Source organism: Alligator mississippiensis, chromosome 5 (assembly GCF_030867095.1).
Source record: "Alligator mississippiensis isolate rAllMis1 chromosome 5, rAllMis1, whole genome shotgun sequence".
Taxonomy (NCBI): Eukaryota; Metazoa; Chordata; order Crocodylia; family Alligatoridae; genus Alligator; species Alligator mississippiensis.
Genome location: NC_081828.1, coordinates 24,313,821 through 24,339,694, shown reverse-complemented (window position 1 = coordinate 24,339,694; position 25,874 = coordinate 24,313,821). Strand labels below are relative to the sequence as shown.

Sequence of the window (25,874 nt, the reverse complement as noted above, 5' to 3'; positions counted from 1 at the left end):
CAATCCTTTGCAGATTTTGCCATGAGACACAGAACTTATTAATGCAAAGTGCTTCCAAAAACTAGCAAGGGCATGTTTAACCTGGACTTGCATATAGGCTAGGAATTGCATGGATAAGTCAATCCAACCCAGTAAGTGAATGCTGAAACTTTTTTATGGTTAAGAAATCATTAGGAACAGCATTGTTCAAGTACATTAACTTGCATTTTAAACCTCAGAAGGCTTTTTGTAGTACAGCAGGCAAAAACTGCATACCAAAAAAACCTAGTCCGGACTATCGCTTCTATGTATAAAGGCCAAAAGGTTGTGCCCATTGACTGTGAGGAGAAATGCCAAACAAAGGATGTATGGGAGTGCACATAGGAGCTTAGAGGGCATTAACCCACAGTACTTCAGAGAAAACTTGGGGGTCTGGATAGACTCAAAATTATATGGTCTCAATAGATAACCCCTCTAGCTGTCCTGGAGACAAAGGGTACAGAGCAGTCAGGCTACTACTAAAGCTCATGGACTAGCATTTCTTTATAGTCTATAGTCTCAGGGTCAGCATTTCAATAAACCCAGAGGTATAATTTGCAAATTCACCTCTCTGAGCAGAGAACAACTGGGTGGGAAGGCTGACGCAGGGGAGAAGGAAGGAGAACTAGGGCTTGTGCCCCCTCTAAAACAGCAGCAAGGGCTGTTGCTGCGCTTTCCCCACCATAATTAAACTGTTGAGTAAATCAGTTCTGTATTTGGTTTACTCAACAGTTAGAATCTCAATGGCTGCAAAGGCAGATAAAGGCTGCACTAGAAAAGATCTCCAATTGTCTTGGCCTCCTTGCCATTGGCTCAAGGTCCCATTCTATCAAGAATCATGTGGAAGCTGATGTGCAGCAGCCTCTGCACGATAAATCATGCACAGGCATCTTCCATGAAAATGGCTTTAGCATAGTTTTCAAGCCCTTCAGCAACCAGCTAGTGGCAATGGGAGCAGAATTGTGAGGTCTGGAAGCTCCTAGTCATGAACTGGCACAAAGGTGGCAGCCACAAGTCATCTAGCACTTGGATTGGCAAGAGTGTGATTCAGCAGCTGTAACTGTGACTGAGAATCCCTTTTTAGGATCTTCTCCGCTCACCCCACATGGGGAGAAAGCTAGAAAAGGTGCCCTAAACATAGTCTACCTACCCACCGTTTTCCTGACTGGATAACCACATCCAGTGGAATCACCTTTACTGCAGTCAAAATCAACAAAGACACAATCATTTTCAGGACCTGGAACATCAGGACCCTCATGGACAATCCTAATAATGAATGCCCAGAGTGCTGCACTGCAATTGTGGCTCAAGAAATGTCCCCTTTATGGGGTAAAATACCAGGTAGTGGGGGCTGAAGCTTTCCAACCTCTGATCCTCGCCTTTCTGGAGTGGCATGGGTATGGCATTTCCTAAAGACTGCCCTGCCACCGGCAGCCTGACCACACTGTCCAACTCCACCAGGGTTCATTTTCAGGTCTTACCCAGGACCAGAAGGAACCTACTCCATCCCCACAGTTCCTACCCTAACCTCCATGTGTTCTGGTAGCTGCAGACTTTAGACTGAGGGATGTTGCTCCCTCAGCTTGCCAAAAGTAACTGCTGACCCAGCTCCCAGGGTCTGGGCTTATACTCTCCCTGCCCAGCCCTTCTCCAATCAGGCAGCCCCCTGGGGTCAGGTGACCACCTAATTGGGCCTGAACCTACCTGCCAGCTGCTCCACAGCTTCCCTGATGTTCTTAAAGTGGCAGGCACAAGCAGTGCACTGCCATAGACTTGAACCCCTGGAACAACCCCTGGATATTGATGTAATTTACTTGGATTTTAAAAAGGCCTTCAATACAGTGTCTCATCCCATTTTTTTAAATAAAGTAAGTGGCTGTGATGTAGATGATTACACAGTCAGGTGGGTGATGAATTGGCTTAAAAGACACACCCAGAAAGTGGTGGTGGATGTGTTGGTATCAACCTGGAAAGATGTGGGCAGTGGGGTCCCCCAAGGTTCCATTGTTGGACCACTGCTGTTCAATATCCTCATCAGTGACCTGGATGAGGGCGTGGAGAGCACTCTGTCCAAATTCATAGATGCCATCAAATTATGGGGCAAAATAAACACACTAGTGGGCAGGGAATGGATTCAGCCAGATTTGGACAGATTGGAAAAGTGGGCAGAACAGAATAGGATGCAATTTAACAAAGATAAGTGCAAAGTGCTGCACCTAGGGAGAAAGAATCACCAACACACATACAGACTTCCTAAGCTTCACAACAGCAGAAACAGATCTCAGAGCCATAGTCGACTCAAGATAAACATGAGCCATCAGTGTGATGAAGTGATCACTAAAGCTAACTGCTAGAGCTGTGCAAAATTTCGATGGGTGTTTCATTTTAAAGCTGTTTCGATGCATTTCGAGCTCGAAACTGTGAAATTGAAATGAAACAAAAGGCTTTGAAACAGCTTCAAAACAAAATGAGGGCACTCGAAACATTTCAAAATGTTTTGAGTTTTGAAGCAGCACAGCGGCAGGAGGTGGGGGAAAGCCAGGGTTGCGCTCTGAACAGCTCTGCCAGCCCCATAGACCTCAGCCCAGTTGCGGGAAGTGGTGGGAGAGCCAGTGGCAGAGCTGCTCCAAGCACAGCCCTGGCCAGTGGCTCTCCCCCACCTCCCACCACCAGGCACAGCTCCATAGCTCTCCCCTATCTCCAACCGCACTGAGCTCCATGGGGCAGCCCTGGCTCTGAGCACGGCCTTGGTGATCACAGCCCAGCAACTGGAGGCCCCACAGCCCCATGGAGCTGAAACTGGTGTCACGAGGCGGGAAGGACCTACTGGCCAAGGCTGCACTCAGAGCCAGGGCTGCACTTGGAGCAGCTTCACCACTGGCTCTCCCTGCCACTGGGCTGAGCTCCATGGGGCTGGTGGAGCTGCTTGGAATGCAGCCCTGGCTCTCCCCCACATTTCCGCCACTGGTCTGCACTCTGAGCACCTCCGCTAGCCCTATGGATCTGAACCCAGTGGCAGGAGGCAGGGACAGCCACTGACCAGGGCTGCACTCAGAGCCAGGGTGGCTGGGCGGTTGTGCTCCTTGTGGCTCCACCACTAGCTCTCCACTGCCTCCTCCTGTCTCCTGCTGCCAGGCTCAGCTACATGGGGCTGCAAAGCCTCCAGCCACTGGACTGTGCTCAGAACCAGGGAGGCTCTGCTAGCCCCATGGAGCTCAGTCCAGTGACGGGAGGTGGTGGGAAAGCCAGTAGTGAAGCCACTCAGCGTGCAGCCCTGGTGAGCACAGCCCGGTGGCTGGAGACTCCACAGCCCCATTGAGCTGAGCCTGGTGGTGGGAGGCAGCAGAGAACCAGGTATCCAAGTGCAGCCCTGGCCCTGAGTGCAGCCCTGGCCACTAGCTCTCTCCTGCCTCCCACCACTAGGCTTAGCTCTGTGGGGCTGTGGAGCCTCCCACTGCCAGGCTGTGCTTGCCAGTTCTGCACTCCAAGCAGCTCCATCACTGGCACTCCTGCCACCGGGGAGAGCTCTGTGGGGCTGGCAGAGCTGCTCAGAGTGCAGCCCAGTCAAAGCAGCTCCAACAGCCCCACAGAGTTCAACCTGCCCTCTCAACACAGTCAGACTCCTCCCAGGGATGCAGGCCCCCAGATCTGCATATGGAATGACAGGAGCTGCCACTGCTGCCTGGGGCCAGTGGCAGCACCAGTCTTCCCAGTGCTGGGTGCAGGCTGTGCCCAGCACCAGTCCCAGCCCCACAGCACTCCTGGGGGTGCAGGCCCCCAGATCTGCATGGGATAACAGGAGGCTGCTGCCTGGGGCCAGTGGCAGCAGCAGTCTTCCCTGCACCCAGCACTGTTCCCAGACAGCAGCAGCAGCTTCCTGTCATCCTATGTGCAGATCCAGGGGCCTGTACCCCCAGGAGGAGTCCAGCACAGCTCCACAGCCCTCTGTGTGCAGGATGACGGGAGGCTGCTGCTGCCAGCAAGTGACACAAGTTTTGCTTTTAGCAATTTCAGGTGCAGTTTTCAAGAAACCCCTGCACCTATCCCCTTGAAACAAGGCAGACTTCATGCCCCCAGAAGGGGCTACCATCCCTACATTCTTCAACCAAATCAGGCAAGAAATGACAACATTATAGGCATTTTCATGATTCCCCATTATAGCTTATGGGCGAAATGTCAAAACACGTCAAAACAGCAAAACAGTTTTGACAAAACAAAATGTAACAGTGCTTTGAAATTAAACAAAACAATGAAACCAAACACTTTCCTTTTGAAATGGTGAAAAAGAAGTCAAAACAAAACAGTGCAGGTTCGCACAGCCCTACTGACCACACTCTATCATGCATTAGCAGGTGTCTCCCTAGACAAACAGGTCTAGGGAGATGATACTTCCCCTCTATGCAGAATTGGTAAGGCTGCAGCTGGAGTACTACATTCAGTTTTGGGCGCTGCACTTCAAGAGGAATATGGAAAACCTTGAAAGGGTCCAGAGGAGGGCTACTTGGATGGTTAGGGGCCTGGAGGTAAGGTCCTATGAGAAGAGATTGAGGGACCTGGATCTCTTCAGCTTCCACAAGAGAAGGCTGAGAGGGGATCTAGTGGCTATCTACAAATTAATGGGGGAGGGAGGTGTGGAAGGACACAGCAAGGAATAGGAGATGCTCTGTTTACCAGGACACACCTTGGAGTTACTAGAAACAATGGCCACAAACTGACAGAGAGCAGATTTAGGTTAGACATCGGAAAGAACTTATTTATGGTAAGGGTTACCAGAATCTGAAACTGGCTTCCAAGGGATGTGGTGCTCTCCCCAACCTTGAAGGTCTTTAAGAGGAGACTGGACAAGCACCTGGCTGGGGTCAGCTGACCCCAACACCCTTTCTTCCCAGGGCAGGGGGTCAGACTCAATGATCTATTAAGGTCCCTTCTGATCCTTAACTTCTATGAAACCTATGAAAACAGAATCATCAGTAAGGAAGGAGTGGGAAAGATCAACTCCAATAGCATCCTTCTCTTTACCAAATGTGTGGAACAGGTACTCACCATCACCAACAACCTGTACCACCAGAAAAACAGGCACAAGACATCATGGCAACACCAGTTCTGTAATCACTGGCACTTGATTGACTACATCATCAGTCATACCCAGGAACACAAAGATGGCTACATTACTTGAGCTATGGTAGGAGCTGACAACTGCTGGGCCAATCACCAACTCATCCACTCAGTTATGTCACTAACACTGGCTCCCAAATGATGACTGTGGCAGAAACTATGCCAACAGAAGGGCAATGCCAAAGGATTCAAGGACCCAATCAAGCAAGACCTCTTTCACCAGTGCCTCAACAACAAAAAAAAAGGCAAATTCCAATCAACAGCAGTGGGAGAATGTCATCAGTGCTTGGAGTGCCTTCAAGTCTGCAATCATCAGCACCTGAGAAGAGATGCTTGGATTCATTACCAGGAAACATCAAGACTGGTTTTATGAAAATGACCAGGAGATCGAAGAATAGATAAACCATTAGCACAAGGCCTTTGGTGCTCGGCAGAATGACATCAACTCTAAGCAAAAGATGTTGAATCATCAACAAACCAAGGCAGAGGTCCAAAAGAGATCCCACAATATGAAGAACAGATGGTGGGAAGACAAGGCAAAGGCAATTCAACATCTTGCTGACATCCATGATATGCATGGTGTTTTTAGTGCCACCAAAGCCATCTATGGTCTGAGCACTCAGGGACCAACCCTCTTGAGATCTAAGGATGGAGGAGACCTGATCAAGAAAAGTGGAGCCATCAATGCCCACTGGAAGAAGCATTTTGAAGGTTTTCTTAAATCGAGACTCTACTATTGATGTGTTCTCAATTCCATCCCACAACACCCAATCAGAGAATCTCAAAATCCCTCCAACCCTTGACAAGATGAGGAAACTCTTCAAACAGATGAAGAATGACAAGGCAGCTGGAGCAGGTGGAAACCCTGCAAAAATCTTCAAGCAGGAAGGGAGAGGAGCTTACATCACAGCTCCATTAACTCATCTTAAGAAACTGGAATGATGAGGAAACCCCAGATAACCTCGGAGATGCCATGATCACGACAGTCTTCAGAAAAGGAGACAGGTCCAACTGGAAATTATAGAGGTATCGTCTTGCTGTCCACCACTATGCTGATGATGCTGTAATGCATGCTCACTTAGAAGCAGGCCTTCAGGTAATCATCAACATCCTTACCGAAGCATACAAGAAAATAGAACTGATGCTTAACATTCGGAAGACTAAAGTGCACCATCAACAGTCTCTTAATGAGCAGTCCTTAGTGCTGGCTCTGGATTTAGGACCCAGATGCCTTGTTCTGGGGAGGGAGGGAAAAGCAGGGCATCCTCAGATAGGCCACAACCTTTCCATTTGATAATAGGCAAATTTATGAATACACAGTGATAACAGAAAAGAAACTACACAAGAAATCAAGCAATTCTATATATCTACCAATCCTAGGGCTGTCATCAGAGTCAAGAAAGGCCTAGCCAGGGCACAGGCTTCATTCTAAGGCTCTCTCTTAGGTGTTAGATGTCAGCATGTCAGCAGCCTGGAGGTAGGATGCTGAGGCCCACCTCCCCCTCCAGTGGGGTGGATGAGATGGGCTGGTGGTGAACCCTCAGTCCATGGTGACCTTGGGGACCTCTCTGGAGGATGGGGGCAGGGATCCCTCTCAGGGACGAGGACAGGGAGGAGGAGGAGGAGGAGAAGGACCCGGGCTCTTTGCTGTTCTCAAGTCTCTGCTTTTGTATTCTCCTTCCCTCCTGATAATTCTCTCTCAATGGCTGTCTCTGACTGGTCTATGTTCATCACACTGTCCACCTTCTGTTCCATCAGCATATTCCAAGCCTATCACATGCATACCTTTCCCAAAACAGAAATTTCAGGCCCCACTCTTTGACCTTGAGAGCTGGTGCCACCTTATTTCATGTTATGGAACAGTGCGGTACATGCCCCAGTTTCTCAGACTGTGTGTCCTTGTTTGGTAGACAACCTGCCCGCTTCTGAAGGCTGAGAAAACTGTGTGTGTATGACCCAGGCTTTTAGAAATCAATTAATCCCTGCTGCCCATCCTGAACCATTTTAATACACACACACACACACACACACACCTATAAGCCAATTCCCAAAAAGAAAACCTTTAATTACTATTTTCAAGCCATCACCCAGCTCTGGTAATTCAGATTTATGATGAGATTCTGGAGAACATTGAGCATTTTCCATACTTCAGAAGCCATCTCTTACAGAAGACTGATATAATTGGAGAAATCCAACATTATCTCAAATGCGCAAGTGCATCCTTCAGACACCTGAAGAAACAGGTTTTCAAAGATCACAACATCAAATTCTAAACCAAGCTCATGCTTTATCAAGCATTCATGATTCCTACCTTACCGTATGGCTGAAATGTAGACAGCATACAGGAGACACATCAAGTTGCTGGAGAAGTACCATCAACACTGCCTGTGGAAGATCCTTCAAATCCAGTGGGAAGGCAAATGCACCAACATTAGCATCCTCCCACAGGCAAAAACCATAAGCATCAAGGCAATGATTATTCAACATCAACTTTGCTGGATCAACCACTTCATCCAGATGTCTGACTCCAGACTCCCAAAGCAAGTTTTATTCTCCCAGCTCAGTCAAGGCATACACTCAGCAGGAGGGCAGAGAAAGCACTTCAAAGACAACCTCAAGTCCAACTTGAAAAATGCAACATTGACATCAACTCATTGGATGCAATCATCCAGGCAATTGCCAAACTGCCCCTAATGGAGAAAGAGTCTGCTGTAAGGACCTCAGTACTTTGAAACCTCATGATGAAAACAGGAGATGGAAAAGCAGGAGTGGCAGAAATAGTGTGTCACGAACCAAACCAAGAATTCTAAGTCACTCACCTTACACAGAAATATGTGCTAAGTTGCCATAAATCTATTGATCCCAGATTGGTCTCATCAGCCATCTTTGGACCACAGATAAGACATTTAGGGAAGACAATCATCCTTGACTGCAAGGGATTGCCAGTGGTGACTGCGGTGGGAGGGAAGGGCGCATTCCAAAATTCAAGTAAATATGTTAAGTTCCAGCCCTTGGTATAAAAGAAAAAGGGTCTAATCAGAGGGAAAAGTGTTTTCTATTAATCATTTCATCAGCTGTACTTGAGGTTAAGAGCAAATCTTCCTACCACTTTTTTCTTTCCCTTCTCTTCTAGGGTGGCCCATATTCTATGTTTCATCTAAAATCTGTAAGGTGAATAACAGAATAAGTTACAGAATAACAAAACAAGTTTGAGAGAAAAGGTTATGCCAAATGCAAATAAAAGTCTCTTTATTAATAAAAATTAGTTATACATTTCCATGAATTTACTAAGTGCTTTGTTTCTTGGTAAGAGTGAGAGAGTCTCTTAAAAATAAATATTGCTTGTAGTTACAAGGAATGTAAGAAGTTATCTCTATATATTTAATTTCAGCACCATGGTTGTGAAACAAATATTCACTTTGGAAGTGGAGCCTATAAAAAAATCAAAGAATAACTATAATTTTAATACAGGGCACTAAACTGTTAGATTAGCAACTCTTCTCTTTGAGACTATATTATAAAAGAAATCTGCAGTGCTTGGTCCAGTGTGCATGTTCATGTTGTGACAGGGGGCTTTGCACACCTGTCACCTTAAGAGGGAAGAAGCTACTTGAAAAGCAGCCTGGAGGTATAGCAGGGTCCAGTTAGAAAGGCACCTGACAAAAAGAAGTCTGGGCTTCAAGCATATAAACTGAGGACCTGAGCTAGTCAGGCAGTCTAGCCCTGAGAGCCACAGGGAGAGCTCCTGAAGGGTTGCAGCTAAGCTCCTGGTTAACATCCAAGTGGAGGTAAGCCTCTCTGGAGACATGTGAATGGGACTAAGGGGTGGAGGATGTCCCAATAGACCAAGAAACAGGGCAGAAAAATGATGCAGAAGCCTGGGAATAAGGCCAGAGCCGGGGAACAGGGCAGGGGAAGGACAGAGGTAGGGCTACAGAGCCCATAGGGACAGGATGGCCGCCTTCTCAACTGGCCTTAGAGAGGGGCCAGGGTCTAGAGAGACCAAAGGTCAGGGACCACTGCAAGAGACAGAGGGTGTCAGAGGACCCGTAGTCCAAAAAGGGGTGAGGAAAGGGCCAGGGAGCCCAGAGATCAGTGCCAGTGGCCCGAAGCTCTGTAGGGGTGGAGATAGAGAGGGCAGGATACAGTGCCCAGGAGTAGCCGCAGAGGCAAAGTTTCCAGGTGCGGAGTGCAGGCTGAGATGCTGTGCTTGGGAGTAGCCTTAGAGGCAAAGTGCCTGGGTGAGACAGCAAGTCTGGAAGCTACGCTTGGGAGTAGCCAAGCTAGGCAAAGTGCATGGGCAGGGAGGCCCACACATGGCAACTGAGGCCATTGCCCAAGGGGACTGATGATCAATATGATTGACAATATCTGCAAGGCACAGGCATGGTGTAAGGGGCAGTGGGACCCACATTGCCTTAAGGCAATGAGCATGGACACCTGTGTTCATGAGAGGAGATCTGACTTGGGAAGCCCTGGCCCAGCCTCCCTTGTTCTAAAAGATAATAGCATCAAGGCATGCCAGGCAAGAAAAAGGAAAGAGTACCTAAAGAGAGACAAACTAGATGAGGGCTGAGCAGCCACCGGGGGGAGGGGGGATGTTGTGGCCACTCCTGAGATGAGCACCTGTTACCATGTGTAGATGTAATTAGCATAGACCATAACCTATAATGCCTCAGCTCTCCTGTATTTCCCTATATGATATGTGTGACAACTTACTTTTACTCCCAATGTAAGAACACTGCTTGTCAAGAGTTCTATTTATCTTTAATAAAAATCAGATGCTGAAATATAATTTGTAAAACACATTTTTCCTCATATTATTGCAAGATTGAGCTAGTTCTAATCTAGACTAATTTAGAGAAAGAGCTGCATGTGAACTGATTTTGCTCTTGAAATTTTTCAAATTTTCAAAACTTCCAGTAAGCTTGGCAGTGATTCATCCCAAAATAGCTAATAGCCTAGAGCAGAGGTAGCCAGCTTATTTGAGCCCATGGCCTGCAGGGTTTTTAGCAGGCCAGACAATCTACCTCCAGCAGCAGGGCAGCAGCTTGTTGGCATGGCTACTGGAACTGCTATGTTGGCATGACTCGGGAATCCAGGAGTTGAGTGCCACTGTTGCTTCCCCTAACCCTCCCTACACTGTTCTTCTGCCACTGACTTCAATCACCAATGGTGACCAAAGACCCACAGTTTAATGGGGGGCAAGAGGGTGGGGGACAAGCTGTAGCATTAGTGTTCACCCCCTCATTTATTTAGTCGTTCAAAATCCTGCGGGCCTCAATTTAACCATTTGTGGGCTGCCAGTTTGACAGGCCTAGAGGTTCTGCAGGTCTAGAGCTAAATCTAGTAAAGGACTTCAGTTCTGGTTAACTTAAGCAGCTATTACTGTACAATCCTTGAAATCAGTATCACTTAACTCTGAAGGCACCTAAACTCCATATGTGCCTTTGTTGTTTTCAATAATAAAATTCAACAAGTGTCTAAAGTTCTATTTTTGGACATGCACACAGTCAACGCATGTTGAAGCTCCTAAGCAGCCTGTTGTCCAGCTGATGCCTGAACCTTCTCAAAATTGCACAGTCTCTGCATGTGTCACGTGAGGGGTTGTATCCAGCAAGTATACTCGGAATGCATCCACCAGATCAAGCTGACCACAAAATAAGGTAGCTACTTTCTTTCAACACAAACCAGAGGTTAGAGCACTTATAAGCATGTGTGAGACTTAGTTCTAGGTCCTCCTAAGCCAGATTGTATTCAAAACTTTGCCTCTTACCTCCCAGTCCATAGAGTAGTATAGTCTGTTAGGGCACTCTCCATCCCTCCCGATTATGCAAGTTACAGTTGCTTCAAAGAATTAAGGATTCACTGGGTTAGAAAGAAGTAAAATACAATAGAATCATAGAAAACTCAGGTTGGAAGAGACCCCAGGAGGTCATGTAGTCCAACCCCCTGATCAAATCAGGACCAGCCCCAAAGATTTGTCTAGCCAGATCTTAAAAACCTCCAAGAATGGAGAGCCCACAACCTCTCTGAGTAACCTGTTCCAGTGTTATTACCCTCCCTGTAAGAAAGTTCTTCCTAATATCTAACCTAAACTTCCCTTGCTGCAACTTGAGACAATTGCTCCTTGTTCTATTATCTGCCATCACTAAAAATAGTCTAGCTCCATCCTTTTTTGAACCCCACTTCAGGTCGTTGAAACCTGCTATTAAATCCCCTCTCAGTCTTCTCTTATCTAGTCTCAATAAGTTCATTTCCCTCAGTGTCTCCTCGTAAGTCACGTCCCTCAGTCCCCTCTCCATTTTCATTGCCTTCTGCTGGACACTCTCTAATTTGTCCACATCCTTTCTATATTGGCAGCCCAAAACTGGACATAGTACTCCAGATGTGGCCTCACAGGTGCTTCCCTTGACCTGCTGGCAACACATCTACCAATGCAGCCCAGTATGCCATTACCCTTCTTGGGCATACTGTTGGCTCATATTCAGCTTATACTGTAACCACCAGGTCCTTTTCTGCAGAGTTGCTGCCTAGCCAGTTAGTCCCCAGCCTGTACCAGTGCATGGGCTTGTTCCCCCTTAAGTTTAGGACCTGGCACTTCCTTAGGACCTGTAAACTTCCTTTTTGTGATTTAGTTTACTGAAGAGGTGTACACCCGGTGGAAGTTAGAGTGGGGACCACTGCTGCACTTACTGGGATTGGCCAGACTTGGTGTACACCCAGCGGAAGGTGGGGGGCTTCCTGGGCCACGGTCTCAATATCGCTGGCCTGATTTACTGCATGCCTTAAAAGCTCAGTTATTGTGCGAAACATGACATTAATTACTTCTCCCTTGCTCCATCTCTTTCCCCCGCATCTCCACCTGGAGGCTTCCCGTCCACCTATCTCCAATCGTTCCCTGAGATTTGACAGGATTTGGCTCTCTCTGCTCCCCTCCCGGAGAGCTGGGCAAAGGAATCGATCGGGCGGTGTGTCACAGCCACTGCTCTCTTTTATATACTTAATGCACCGACTATATTCTCTTCGTGGGTCTTTATTTTTACCATCGGTGATTTGCTTTGAGGATATAAAAGGCATCACTTCTTGGGCCTTATCATATGGTCGGTACAGTACCGCAGGGCTCGATAGCAGACAGCCGAATGCGGCCGGAGTGAGGCCTTCGACAGCCCACTCCTGCCCCTCTTGGTTCCTTTCAGCGGTCTGGACGGAGAAGTATCTGCTCAGCTTCCCCACTTTGGCCCAGTGATAGAGGGCATGGGCCCGTAGATCGGCCATATTTTCTACCGGAGGCCGCTGACAGTCCCTCCAAGGGCAATTTAAAGTGACATAATCAACTTCGCCCCCCTTATTTCCCTGGGGCCCTGATTTCTGGGTGCTATTCTCCTCTCTCCGCTTTGGCAATCCTATCCTCATCACCATGTGGGCCACGATTCCCGGACGGTCCTTGGGAAACGGCCGCAGTTGCGTGTCAAGTGGGGCACTGGGTGGTGACACCAACCCAGACATGCTCGGGGATGCCAAGTGCGAGAGGGAGATGAGATAAGCACCACAGACAATGGGGTTTGAAATAAAACTTGATATTTACTTACAGAACTGTCGACACAACTTGAAGGGCGATATAACTTGGAGGCGATGAACTATATACAGCAACAAGGGACAAGCGGTGGGTGGCGGGTGGAGACTGCAGTATACAAGTACGATGTCTGGTTGGGACAAAGTACAGTGCGTTCCGGATTTAGCGATGCAGTAAACTATAATGCTCGGAGCGACTGGAGCAGCTTCTGCTATAGACCTAGGGGTCTGACCAGGCCCCAAAATGGGTGATTAATCCATCCTGAGAGTCAGAGCCTGGGGACCACACACCGAGGCGTGCAGTCCCCTATATAACTTTTTTGGCCAATCAAAGTCTCCCTTGATGGTACATTCTGGAACCCATGGACATGCTGGCCAGCCAGCCATGCCCATTAGGTGGTCTTTGATTGGCTAGACCACAGGTGATCACGCTCTGATCATGCATCGCTCGCATGTTGGGTCAAATTGCTGATACACTCCACCACCACATCACTATTTACAAATGGTTGCGTCACTTAATACTTTGGTGCAATAATCTGGTGGGGTCACTTTGCTTGTTGACAGTAGGGCTGGAAGGAACCTGAGCAGATCATCAAGTCTGACCCCCTGCCATGTCAGGAAAGAGTACTGGGGTCAAACAACCCTGGTAAAGTGTTCATCTAGCCTCCTCTTAAAGACCCCCAGGGTAGGAGCCAGCACCACTTCTCTTGAAAGTTGGTTCCAGATCCTAGCTGCCCTGACAGTGAAGTAGCGCCTCCTGATGTCTAGCCTAAATCTACCCTCTGCCAGCTTGTGACTGTTCCTTCTAGTCACTCCTGGTAGAGCTCAGGGGAACAGGGACTCCCCCAATACCTGCTGGTCCCCCCTGACTAGTTTGTAAATGACCACTAGATCCCCCCTCAGCCTTCTCTTGTGGAGGCTGAACAGGTTCAGGTCCCTTAGCCTTTCCACGTAGGACCTGCCTTGCTGACCCCTGATCATGCAAGTGGCCCTCCTCTGGACCCTCTCCATGTTGTCCACATCCCTCCTGAAGTGCAGCGCCCAGAACTGGATGAAGTACTCCAATTGCGGCCTGACCAGTGTCGCATAGAGGGGGAGGATCACCTCCTTGGACCTGCTTGAGATGCATCTGTGGATGCATGACAAGGTATGGTTGGCCTTCCTGATCGTGTCCCCACACTGTCGGCCCATGTTCATTTTGGCATCAATAATGACTCCAAGATCCTTTTCTGCCTCTACACTGATGAGAAAGGAGTTCCCCAGCCTGTACGTGTGCTCCTGGTTCTTCCTCCCCAGGTGCAGCACCTTGCACTTGTCAGTGTTGAAACCCAGCCTGTTCTCATCCGCCCACCCCTGTAACCTGTCTAGGTCTGATTGCAACCTATTCCTCCCTTCTAGCCTGTCCACTTCTCCCCACATCTTAGTGTCATCTGCAAATTTGAACAGGGTGCTTTTTAAGCACCAAGCATGCCAAGTGCGAGAGGGAAATGAGATAAGCACCACAGACAATGGGGTTTGAAATAAAACTTGATATTTACTTACAGAACTGTCGACACAACTTGAAGGGCGATATAACTTGGAGGCGATGAACTATATACAGCAACAAGGGACAAGCGGTGGGTGGCGGGTGGAGACTGCAGTATACAAGTACGATGTCTGGTTGGGACAAAGTACAGTGCGTTCCGGATTTAGGAGAAATCGACGTCCAAGTCGCTGATGAAGATGTTGAACAGTGCAGGCCCGAGGACTGAGCCCTGTGGAACCCCACTGCCCACATCCCTCCAGGTCGAATAAGACCTGTCCACCACCACTCTCTAGGTGCGGCTCTCCAGCCAGTTAGTGACCCATTTGACTGTGTAGGTGTCGATGCCACGGTCTCCTAGTTTTTTAATGAGAATGGGGTGAGAGACAGTGCTGAAGGCCTTCCTAAAATCAAGAAAGACTACATCCACTGCGACACCTGCATCTAAGGATTTTGTGACCTGGTCATAGAAGGCCACCAGGTTGGTCTGACAGGACCTGCCTCTAATGAACCCATGTTAGTTGCCACTAAGCATAATCTCCCCTGCTGGCCCCACGCGGACATGCGCCAGGATAATTCTCTCGAAAAGTTTACCCAGGATTGAGGTAAGACTGACTGGCCTATAGTTTCCTGGGTCCTCCTTCCTCCCTTTTTTGAAAATGGGAACCACATTGGCCCTTTTCCAGTCCTCTGGCACCATGCCAGAGCACCATGTGTGCTCGTAAAGCCGTGCCAGGGGTCTTGCAATGATCTCTGCTAATTTCCCCAGCACTCTGGGGTGGAGATCATCAGAACCTCCTGATTTAAATATGTCCAGTCCCTCCAGAAATTCCCTGACTAGGTCCTCACTGACCCTAGGCCTGGGTGCGCCTCCCCTGGGTCCTATGGGGGTCCCGGTGTGCGGGGTGTGACCCAGTCCCTGCTCAGATAAATGGAGGCAAACAAATTGTTAAATAGGTTAGTTTTGCTGTCTGGTGTGATGACCAGATTTCCTAGCATGTCTTGCAGAGGCCACACATTACCCTGTACCTTCTTTTTATCTATTTATTTAAAAAAGGTCTTCTTGTTGTCCTTGATCCAGGTAGCTAGTCCCAGTTCCATCTCCGCCTTGGCCTTCCTGACCACCCCCCTACAGTCCTGAGCAACCAAGGTGTAGTCCTCCCTGTTGATGGCCCCTCCCTTCCATTGGATGTATGCCTCCTTTTTAGCTAGATTTTCCCATATGGTTTTGGTGAGCCATGGGGGGTTTTGCGCCCTCTTGCCCCCTTTGATCCGTGTTGGGATTACCTCCCTTTGGCCTTGGAGGATCGTCTCCTTAAGGAATGACCCTCTTCTTGGACACCTGACTCCTCTCCTGTCTGGGACCTCGGTGCCTCCCCAACTATTCTCCTTACCTCATTGAAATCTGCCCTCCTGAAGTCCAGGGCTGCTGCCTTGCTGCAGGCCTTTGCCACCTTGCACTGGATGGTGAATTCCAGCAGGCGATGATCACTGTCACCCAGGTGGTCGAGCACCCACAGACCCCTCACCATGTCTTCGCCTGTGGCCAGGACCAGATCCAACAAGGCATCTCCCCTGGTGGGGCTGTGCACTTCCTGGGTTAGATAGGCTGTATCTGGGCTAGGAACCTACATGAGCTGTCAGACCTGGCTGACTACTCTTCCCAGAAGATGTCTGGAAAGTTCAGGTCACCCATGATGACCATGTCCTTTGACCCAACTACCTCCGTGAGCTGACTTAAGAATTCCTGATCTAGCTCTTCCCCTTGGTTGGGTGGTCTGTAGTAGACCCCCACCGTTAAGTTCCTTTCCCCTTGACTTCCTTGTATTCTAACCCAGAGCACTTCAGTGTGCCCCTCCTCTCACCCCGTGCTATTCATTGAGGATGTGTATTTCTCCTTGACATAGAGCGCCACACTCCCACCTTTCCTCCCTGTCCTATCCCTCCTGTACAGCCTATAGCCCTTGATATTCACTGCCCAGTCATGCATTGGGTCCCACCACATTTTGGTGAGCCCCACTATGTCTGGGTTGATGTCAACTAGCAGGAGGGTAAGTTCCTCCTGCTTGTTCCCCATACTACGAGCATTTTTGTAGAGGCATTTGAGGCCTCCTGAAGATGTGTGCACTGGCCCCCTAATCTCAGTACTACCCAAGCCCCTGTTGCTTACCTGGGTATTTGTTCTGCTCGTCGTCAGTCTAGGCTGGGCTGTTCTTGTGGGTGACACTTGGTTTAGTGGTCCAAGGCTTCCTCCACCCTCGTCTTCCCCTTCCCCTTCCCTCGACAAGCCTAGTTTAAAGCCTGCCAGAGGATCAGCCAACCTAGAAGAGAACACATGCTTACCTTTGGGGGAAAGGTGAAGCCCATCCCACCCGAGCATGTCTCTCATCCTGATGTGTGGGTCATTGTCTAGGAAGCCGAAGCCCATCTCAAGACACCATTCCCAAAACCGCAAGTTGACCTCTCTGATGCAGGTCTTGTGTCGTCTTCCACGTCCACTTACTGGTAGGATAGAAGAAAATACCACCTGTGCCCCTATCTCCTTCAGCATGCCCCCCAGAATGTGGTAGTCCATCATCAGGTGATCAGGGCTTCCCCTGAATAGTTCCATGCATAAACCACTGGAGTTAATTTTTCTCCTCTACTTAGCATTCATGATGCCTCAGCTAAATAGCGCATGCAGTTGTAGATACGTACAAACTAGAGGAACTCCAAAAGAGAGCAATAAAAATGACAAGATATTTAGAGAAGATTGAAAAAAATTGGATTAATTTAGTCTAGAGGAAAGGCTATGAAAAGAAGGCTATGAAAACAGCCTTGTAGAAGATGCTGTTATAAAAAGGATAGTGATTAATTTTTTTCTGCCTAAAGCAGGATGAGCAGCTAGTTTAATTTTCAACAAGGGATTTGTTGCAAGATAGATATGAAAGGTTTTCTCTCTTTCTTTTTAACTATGAGGACTGTTACAGTTTATCAACAAAGGCTGAAGAAACCTTAGCATTGATAAATGCACACAAACTAAAATACTCCATTACATACAGACAGGCAAACAGGCATTCTGGTTCAAATATGCCCAGTCACTTGTTAAGATGTTCACTTGCTGTGCTTCTGGAAATAAAACCATCTACCCAAACCCAAACTTTCATCTAAACAAAACTCAATTACATTAATGATCTCAGAAAGTAAATTATAACTTTTGCCACATTAAGAGAATCAAATTAGGTATTTTCTCATTCGACATCCAACTCTAGTTATTTGCTTGCATCAGCAATAGAACCAAGGCCAGATTTTTTAAAATATTTTGATTGGTAAGTCCTGTAACAGCCAATAGAAGTTGGGTTGCCCAACCCCTTTAAAAATCTGTCACCCAGTTCAAACTGTGGAATATAACAAGTCAATAACTACCTATATGTTAATATCTAGTACCTATGCAAATAAAAAGATGTACATTGGCTATGCACTGGTGACCAAATCATATTTTACTCATGGCAGCTATTTGTAACTAACCCACATGAGAAGACTTAAAAATATCAATTTGGAGCCCAATTTGAAGTTTGGGTTAGCCTTGACTTGATTTGTTTTGATTTCCAAAAGCTCACATTTACTGCCTATTTTCAAAAGTGACTCAGGCATTTAGACTCCTAGGCCTTAAGAGCTGGGAAAGGGAGGCTTGTTCAATATCGTTTGGAATTGTTCTAAAATAAATTCCCTTTGAATAAAACCTTTGAACAAGAGTGAGAATATTTTGGATGATGCAATTTCAAAACATGCAACTGTTCTATTAAGTGTTCTGGTTATGCCATAAAATTATAATTTAGAACACGTTTCATTTGTCATTCACGTATTCAAAATATAGCAGACTTGGGTAGAATGAATTTATCTAAATGAAAAGAATAAGTCTTTTCATGAAAATGCAATACTTCAGGAATTAGAAAGCAAAATCTAATCATGGGGAAAGGAAGCAGAACAGGAGTTTAGAGTACTTACTTGCTAGATGAGAAGCAAATACAGAAAACAAGAGCTAGTTGCAAAATGGCCACTTAGAGTTCTAACTACTGACACATTTTAAGGAGTAAGTCTCACAACTACATGCTGGGAAAATGTTTCTGTAAGAGGGCAACTGTGTAGCTGGGAGTCTTAGTATGGGCAGTTCAAGGTACATTTGAAGCATCTTACAAGATAAAGGTCTTGCAAAATCCAGTGGGAAAAGAATGCTCTGTAGCTGAAAAGCTGTCACTCAGCATCACTCGGCCCCTCATCCCTCCCCAACCCAGGTATAGGGTTACAGAGACTTCAGTTCCAGAGCCAGGTATGCAACCAGAAAACGTTACAACTTATCTTTTTCCCCCACCTCCAAGTAGCCCTGAGAATCTGGGTCTGCTGTCATTCTCAGTTCAGCATTTCTCCATGCTTCACAGCATCTGATCAAGTTCCTGCCTGACCCTAGCAGTATGGAGTGCTGCTAGCTAGCACTAGCCAATAATGACTAAGGATCTAGAGTACATTCTACATTCTTTCATTGGATACACCTGCAAAACTCTAATTCCTGCTAATAAGTGTTTAAGGTGCATCTGGATAACCCAGCACACTTCTGAATGTTCTGAGTTACCAATCTTCAAAGAATGTATTTACATGAAAAGGTGCATTTTATTTATTTATATCAATGTATGTTTAATGTGGAGCATTTCAAATCTGATGTATACATTGAAACCATCATATGGTGTACATTGCAATTTTATTTTTCTTGTAAACTACAATCTCACAGCTTTTCAGTCAGTTCAGGATTCTCTTCAAAAAGTGACATGCTGCTACTAACATTTAATTGTCACTTCTATCACCTTTGAATCATGAGTATGTGCATAAATCAGCTTAGACCTTTGGACAGCCATTTTTTTTTTTTATTTGCCAGCTTTCAAATTATTCCACATTGAAGGAGTTACATGGTCTGAGCTGCCCATGCGGTCACGAACAGGACAAACTTGTTCCTGCCGGAAGAGTTCTGCATCATTCCTCAGGCTCTCCTCCAAGTTTCCTCCCTCCAGTGTAAACTCAGCCTGTTCTGCGGCTACATCCAGGGCATTCTCATCCAGAGTATGATGCTGGCTTAATTCTGCAGTCTCCTTTCTGTGGAAGCTGACAGATCCTGTAGAATCTGTCTGACACTCAACAACATTCATCTCCTTCCTTCACTAAGGCACTGGGGTCAGAGCCCTGCCACTGTGGGTTACTACAACAGATACCTGGGGTATCATATTCACGTCTACTTACCTTACAAGGATTTCTGTATCCTCTTCTCCAGCATGACACTAGCTGCAAGGAGAGGAATTGCTACTTATCCACCTAGAATGGGATTTTGTCCTCCCATACAAGTGTTGTTGCTTTCTTCCTAGGGACACAAACCTCCTCTCTGCCTGCCTCCTAGACATAGAAATCTGGATCCCTGCATCCTCATGCTCCAACCAAACCCTGCCATTAACCCTGACTTACTTAACCTGGTCCAGTCTATCTGGAAATGACTTCTGTGGAACATGCTTTGCAAGGGTCTCTCCTGATTCCCTCTTGGGCTCCAAAACCCCCTCAACTACAACTACCCTCTGGGACTGGGATCTATCCTCTCTCTCCAGCAACTTAGCACTGAGCTTTCAAGTGTTCAGTCGGTCCACATTTGAAACATCCTGAGAACTGCTTTTCTCTGAGGGTTTTCTATTGAGCTTGGGAATGTCCAGCATCATTTGAATCCTTCCTGGAGCACAAGGGTGCAGGGGCTGCCTGTCAGTTAGCCCTGCACTGGAGCACCCTCATGGCCCAGTCAGCCCCTCCGTAGCACAGAGAACCAAGTCAGAGCAGCCCAGGCTGGCAGGCTGAGCCACCAGACCCCCTGCCAGCTGGGGCTGCTCCAACCCGGCTCAATGTGCTATAGGCCCGGGTGCACATGTAAACACAGCACCCGGGAGCAATGAACTCCAGCGCAGTATGTGCTGGAATTTATTGCTTCACATTAATATGCATATGTAGATGCACCCAAGGTGTACATCAATCCAATGTGCTTTTTATGATATTGGTGTACATATATAGGCTTTAATGAATTACTTTTCAGTATTTCATGTTTTCTCATCATTTTAAAATATCTTTACTCTTAACATATGTTTTAATAGGTTTAATGAGACACTGCAATTTAAGTACAATACATATCACTACACAAAGTATAATGACACAGATATACATATAAAGATAACTTTTTTCTTTCCTTTTTTTTTTTTACAATTCAGGTAGCATGAAATTTCACATGATACATTTATTCACACAACAGAATGCAAATAAGCTTCAGCCACTGGTCAAATATCTCAAAAATGTATAGACCAACCTTATTCTGCAACTGCTTGCACAAAATTCTCACCCCACAGGATGAATAATCATGTCATAGGCATACTTGTGTCACATCCTGTACAGTAAGGAGGCCAAAATGAGCACTGGCACAGTACCACAAATTTCAATAAACTGTGGGCATGTCTACATGTGCGTTAATGTGCTTTAGTTAATGTGCATTAAATTTAGTACCTCCATGGTGAAATACTAAGAAAATGCACATTAACCTGTCTTAATAAGCATTAACTGAAATGCACGGGGCATTTATACATGTGCTCCCTGGAGGGATGCTTTAATTACAGTGCTCAGACCATCTCATGTTTCAGTGTCCCTTCACTTCAAAATGGTAGCAGGGGCGCTTTATCTAAAGTTTATCAAACAAGCTTTATTGAATGAGCTCAGTGAATGAGTTTTAAAGAGCCCCCACTGCCATTTTGAAGCTTGAGGAAGCTGATATGAGACACAGGAAGCTTCAGGAGTGTGGTAATTCCCACTCTCCCACAGACTTGATTAATCGAGTCTGCTTCGATGTGCTGGAATTGCAGCACCTTAGAGTAACCTCCCTGCTCCTGTATAGGCACCTATGGTTTTTAAATGATGCTTAATGTGCCTTAGCCTATTTTAATACAAACTGACTAAACAGCACTTTGTTAGTGACGCTTTAATATGCATTAAAATAAGCTAATGTGCATTAAAGCACGTGTATAGGCGCACCCTCTACAATGACAATCAAAACAGTGCAAATAACCAACTGCTTAGGTTTGGTGACTGAACTGAAAAAAAATCAAAATTTTTTTGCCTGGATCTACTGAGAATTTGCAAATGTGTAGCAATTATTTGAAATAAAGTAGGTTACTTTCAATACCGTAATTTTCCAGTCAAAAGCAGCACATTATTAGAAACTCTATACTACTTTTGTTTTGGTTCTAAGCATAATACAAACACAAAGATCAAAGCTTCTCCCTACCACTCTCCTTGCTTTTTTTAACAGAATATGAATAGGCATGATCAATTATATTATGATGACAGACTCAATTGCTTAGGAATTGCTTTCTTATCTTTGCTTAGTTACATTCATTTCTAAGTCAAGGTTAATTGTCTTTGTATCTAAAGAGGTCACTTATAACTCTTGAGGTATCCTGCCTTTTGCTGAAAAAATATGAGAAAGACAGTATCTTTCAATTACTTGGGAAAAGTTATTTTTGAGTTTCTGTAGCTTGATGTAGTATACCTTCTGCCTTAAGGCAACACTTAGAATTGCCTTAGTTTTTAATCAACAGCTATATTTCTACTTTTAAGATCAGGCAGAAGATAGGACCTGATTTCTCCCTGAATAACATGGCTTACCACCTCTGTGTTCCTTTAAAACCATAATGGCTGTGTAGTATCACGATAGCTTGCCCTTGAAGAAAAACTGTGCATTATAACAATAAAGTCAAAGGTCAACCAAACACACTTACACATTACCAAAAACTCCTCAGGCCTGATCCTGCTCTCAATGAACACAAAAGGTACCTATACATGAATCGTGGAGTGTGGTAATTACCATGCTCCAGCCAGCCTCCTTATCTCATGTATCAGCATCTCTGCACTTCAAAATGGCAGCAGGGGCGCTTTATCTAAAGCTTGTTTGATGAGCTTTAGAAAAAGGACCCCGCTGCCATTTTGAAACGTGGTGACGTTGACACATGAAATGCTCCAGGCACTTTATTTAGAGCAGCTCTCGGAGCATGTGTGTAGATACCCAAAGGAGATTTTGCCCCGTTCATTTAAATGGGGATAAGATAGGATCAGGCCATATGAGAACAAAATTAATGTATACAACTAATGTTATTAAAATGATTCCCACTGCATGACTAATATTTGGCATGTAATCATTTGCAATTATTATCTTTAATTAAATGATGCAAGAATTATTATTATGGTATTGATTTTCATAATGCAGAACTAAAGGTTATGTTATACTTTGATATCAAATTTGCAATCCATAAAAAATGTTAATAGTGCAATCCAGTAATTTTAATAGTGAAGGGCAGAATTTGCCCTGCGAATCTCAAGATGTTCTCCAAGTACCCTCTAATCTCCTTGAAGGCACTCAGCACTTCAAACATGTGCCTTAAATTTAGCAAAGAAAAGAACACCAAATACATCTGCAAAGAGTGAATATACCTTGTGCTCCCATAAAACACACACATGCACACATTTACCTAGAATGCGGTTTTACATGCATATACCCATTGTGTTCAAATTATTTTTATAGGCACCAGTGTGGGCCTTTGTAGACAAAACAGGTGTATTGTATGTACATTTCTGCAGATGCATCTGTGGTATTCTAGAAATTTGCTAATGAATTTGATCAACTTTATCCTTTATAAAGACTCACATGGTTTGGATTTAATTTCTTTGCTGATAACCTCAATAGTAGTCATTATCTGGTTAAGGGGTTACCAGACAAGACCCATAATTCCCATCTGTCCTGTGGTTTATTGTGGTACAAATGGGCTAGTTATAAGACCTCTAAATGAACTAAAAATTACTGATGGGCCTCAAAATATAATTGTGAATGATGAATCATCAATAGTAGGTCTACGCAATGACCTGGAAGAAAATAAAGTATTACTGATAAAGTTTGTGACTGACGCAAAGTTCTCTAAGTAGTAAATAATGAAACAACGGGTCATGGATATTGAGCACACTGGATTGCTTGGTAAACTGGGCATAAGCAAAGAATATACATTTTAATACAGCCAAATCTAAAGTTAGACATCTAGGAACAAAGGACATTGAATGGTAGACTCTTTCCTAGCAAGCAGTGACTGTGAAACAGTTTCTGGGTAATACAGCCTGTACATGGATTATACAGGGGATGCTCTGGCCAAAAGGGCCTAATGTTACTTGGCTATATAAATAGAGAAATACCAGTTAGGAGTAAAGACATTCTATTTCCTCTGTGTTTGACAGCCATGCAACTGCTACTGGAATAGTGTCCAGTTCTTACGTCCATGATTCAAGAAGCATGTTGAAAAACTGGAGTTCAGATAAAAATGGTTAAAGGATTAGGAAACATGCCTTTTATTAAAAGAACTCATTCTATTTAGCTTATCAGAAAAAAGGTTAAGATATAATTTGATCATAGTCTATAAGTACCAACATGGAAAATAAAAATTTGGTAACAGAGAGTTCTTCATCCTATGAGACAAAAGTGCAACAAGATCTTGTGACTATAAATTAAAAATGGAAAAATTCAAATTAAGTGAAAATGTTTAACCACTAGAACAATGTACCAGAAGTTCTGATAGAGTCTGGATTGGATGCTTTCCTATAAATATGCTATAGTTCATATATAGCTGACTTTTGATGACTGATGACTTTTAGGACACATGAACTCTAGTTGGTCCTGTAGCCTGTGTTTTGTAGGTCAGACAAGATGATGTCCCCTCTTGTCCTTGAAATGTATGAAGATTTTTAACTACCAACATGTCATTAAAAATTGCATTACAATAGGCTATGCGATCTATGTCCACCTGCTGCCCATGTCCACCTCCATGGGTTGGGCAGGAGGTAGACATGGGCAGCAGGGTCACAATGGTGCTGCAGGGGCAAGAGCAAGGGGGCAGGAGCGTCCACAGTGGAACATCTGTTCACTAAAGTGCCCCAAGGGATGACAAGATCGAACGGTCACAAACTCCTCCATGACCGTTTCAGGCTGGACATAACGAAGAACTTCTTCACTGTCCAAGCCCCCAAGGTCTGGAATAGACTGCCATCAGAGGTGGTTCAACCACCCACTTTGAATGCCTTCAAGAGACATTTGGATGTTTATGTTGCTGGGATCCTATGACCCATGCTGACTTCCTGCCCCTGAGGCAGGGGGCTGGACTCGATGATCTTCCGAGGTCCCATCCACCCCTAATGTCTACAAATCTATGAAAATCTATTACTAGCCAACAAATGGGTTCTCGACAACAGAACCTTCCTCTTATCTTTCCCTTGATCCCATGGTACTGGTAGCCATCCACACGCACCCAAAACCCCAGCTTTCTGCCAGTGCTAAAGTCAGCAGGTGATGGTGTTTTTGGTGTGGCAGGCGCTAGGATGTGGAGCCAACTCTTGCCTGATATGTGTCTCATCTAATTATACACCATTTTTGAAAAACATGTTAAAGCCATTTCTTTAACTGAACGTGTATTTAATGTGATCATTGCTTCTTATTATTTTACACCGTTTTGCTTATAAAAAGTCTCTTAAATTGGCTTATTGTTGTGTTCATTATTATTTTTTTGACCACTTTTTTTGATAACAGAAATGGGGAAATGTAGTTATTTTATTTTTATTACTGGAAAGGGCCTATAAGGAGATTGAACTAAAATACTCAAGTGCATGCCTTGGAATAGCAGTGTCAAACTGATAAGTAGTAAGAACAAACCTCTTATGATTTGAAACAAGTACAAATCACTTAACCTCATTATAAGAAGTGTGAAGGTGTTCTCAATGTATGATCATTACCCCCATTGTTTCTTCACAGACTGTATTTGATTTTATTGCCCCATTGAGCTGAGTGACTGTTTATTTATTTGTTTGGAACTTGATGGTGACTCAGAAATTGCTGCAACCTTTAAAGAATTCTTGATTGAGCTCAGTTCCCACATATGCAAGTTCATGATGTGCATACCACAGCATCGCCTTGTAATCTTGTAGAGGTTTTTAAGTACAGCTTTCCTTAGAAGAATATATACCCAAGGATCTAATATTTGATTCCATGTTGCCATTCGAAGAGCGAAAAGTATTGTTTCACATGTCTCCAGTGAGCGATTTTCATTTATACCGATATTGGCCATTGTCACCTGGAAAACAGAATATTTTTTAAGAATACATCAAAAAAGCAGGCTGACAAGCACACAAATGACTGAAATGATTCTTTCAAACAAATCTCTAATTTTGCCACCTTTACAAAGTATCAATGTCTTATTAATGATCCTCCCACTGATTAACAGTTAACAACAATGTGATACTTTGCATGACTTTTTTATCCTGAGAAATCCCAATTAAGAAAAAAACACTGTATATGTTTAATTGATGAAATGCTACCATTTCTGGAATCAAAGCTGACAAGTAGCTGACCTACATTACAGAATGGGGAAGAGATAAAGAAAGGAGTAAATTTATTTATTAGGAGTAAATTTATTTATTATCAAATAATAGTAGAGCAGACCCATAATTTTATGGAATATGCCAGTGATCCTTTAGATCAAGACTATATATGGGCCGCTGTCACCTG

At 45.1% G+C, this 25,874-nt stretch overlaps 1 protein-coding gene across 2 annotated transcripts in view; it reads right to left on the bottom strand.

Annotated features, from left to right (window-relative positions):
• Positions 1-20,372: 20,372 nt before the first annotated feature.
• The window catches only part of PTGFR (prostaglandin F receptor), a 30,545-nt gene continuing 25,043 nt past the window's right edge, over positions 20,373-25,874 (bottom strand). For both annotated transcript variants that reach the window (XM_019489192.2, XM_019489193.2), the window contains exon 3: positions 20,373-25,440. In XM_019489192.2, coding sequence (XP_019344737.1) covers positions 25,135-25,440 — 306 coding nt within the window. In that variant the 3' untranslated portion in view covers positions 20,373-25,134. The remainder of the gene's footprint in view (positions 25,441-25,874) is intronic.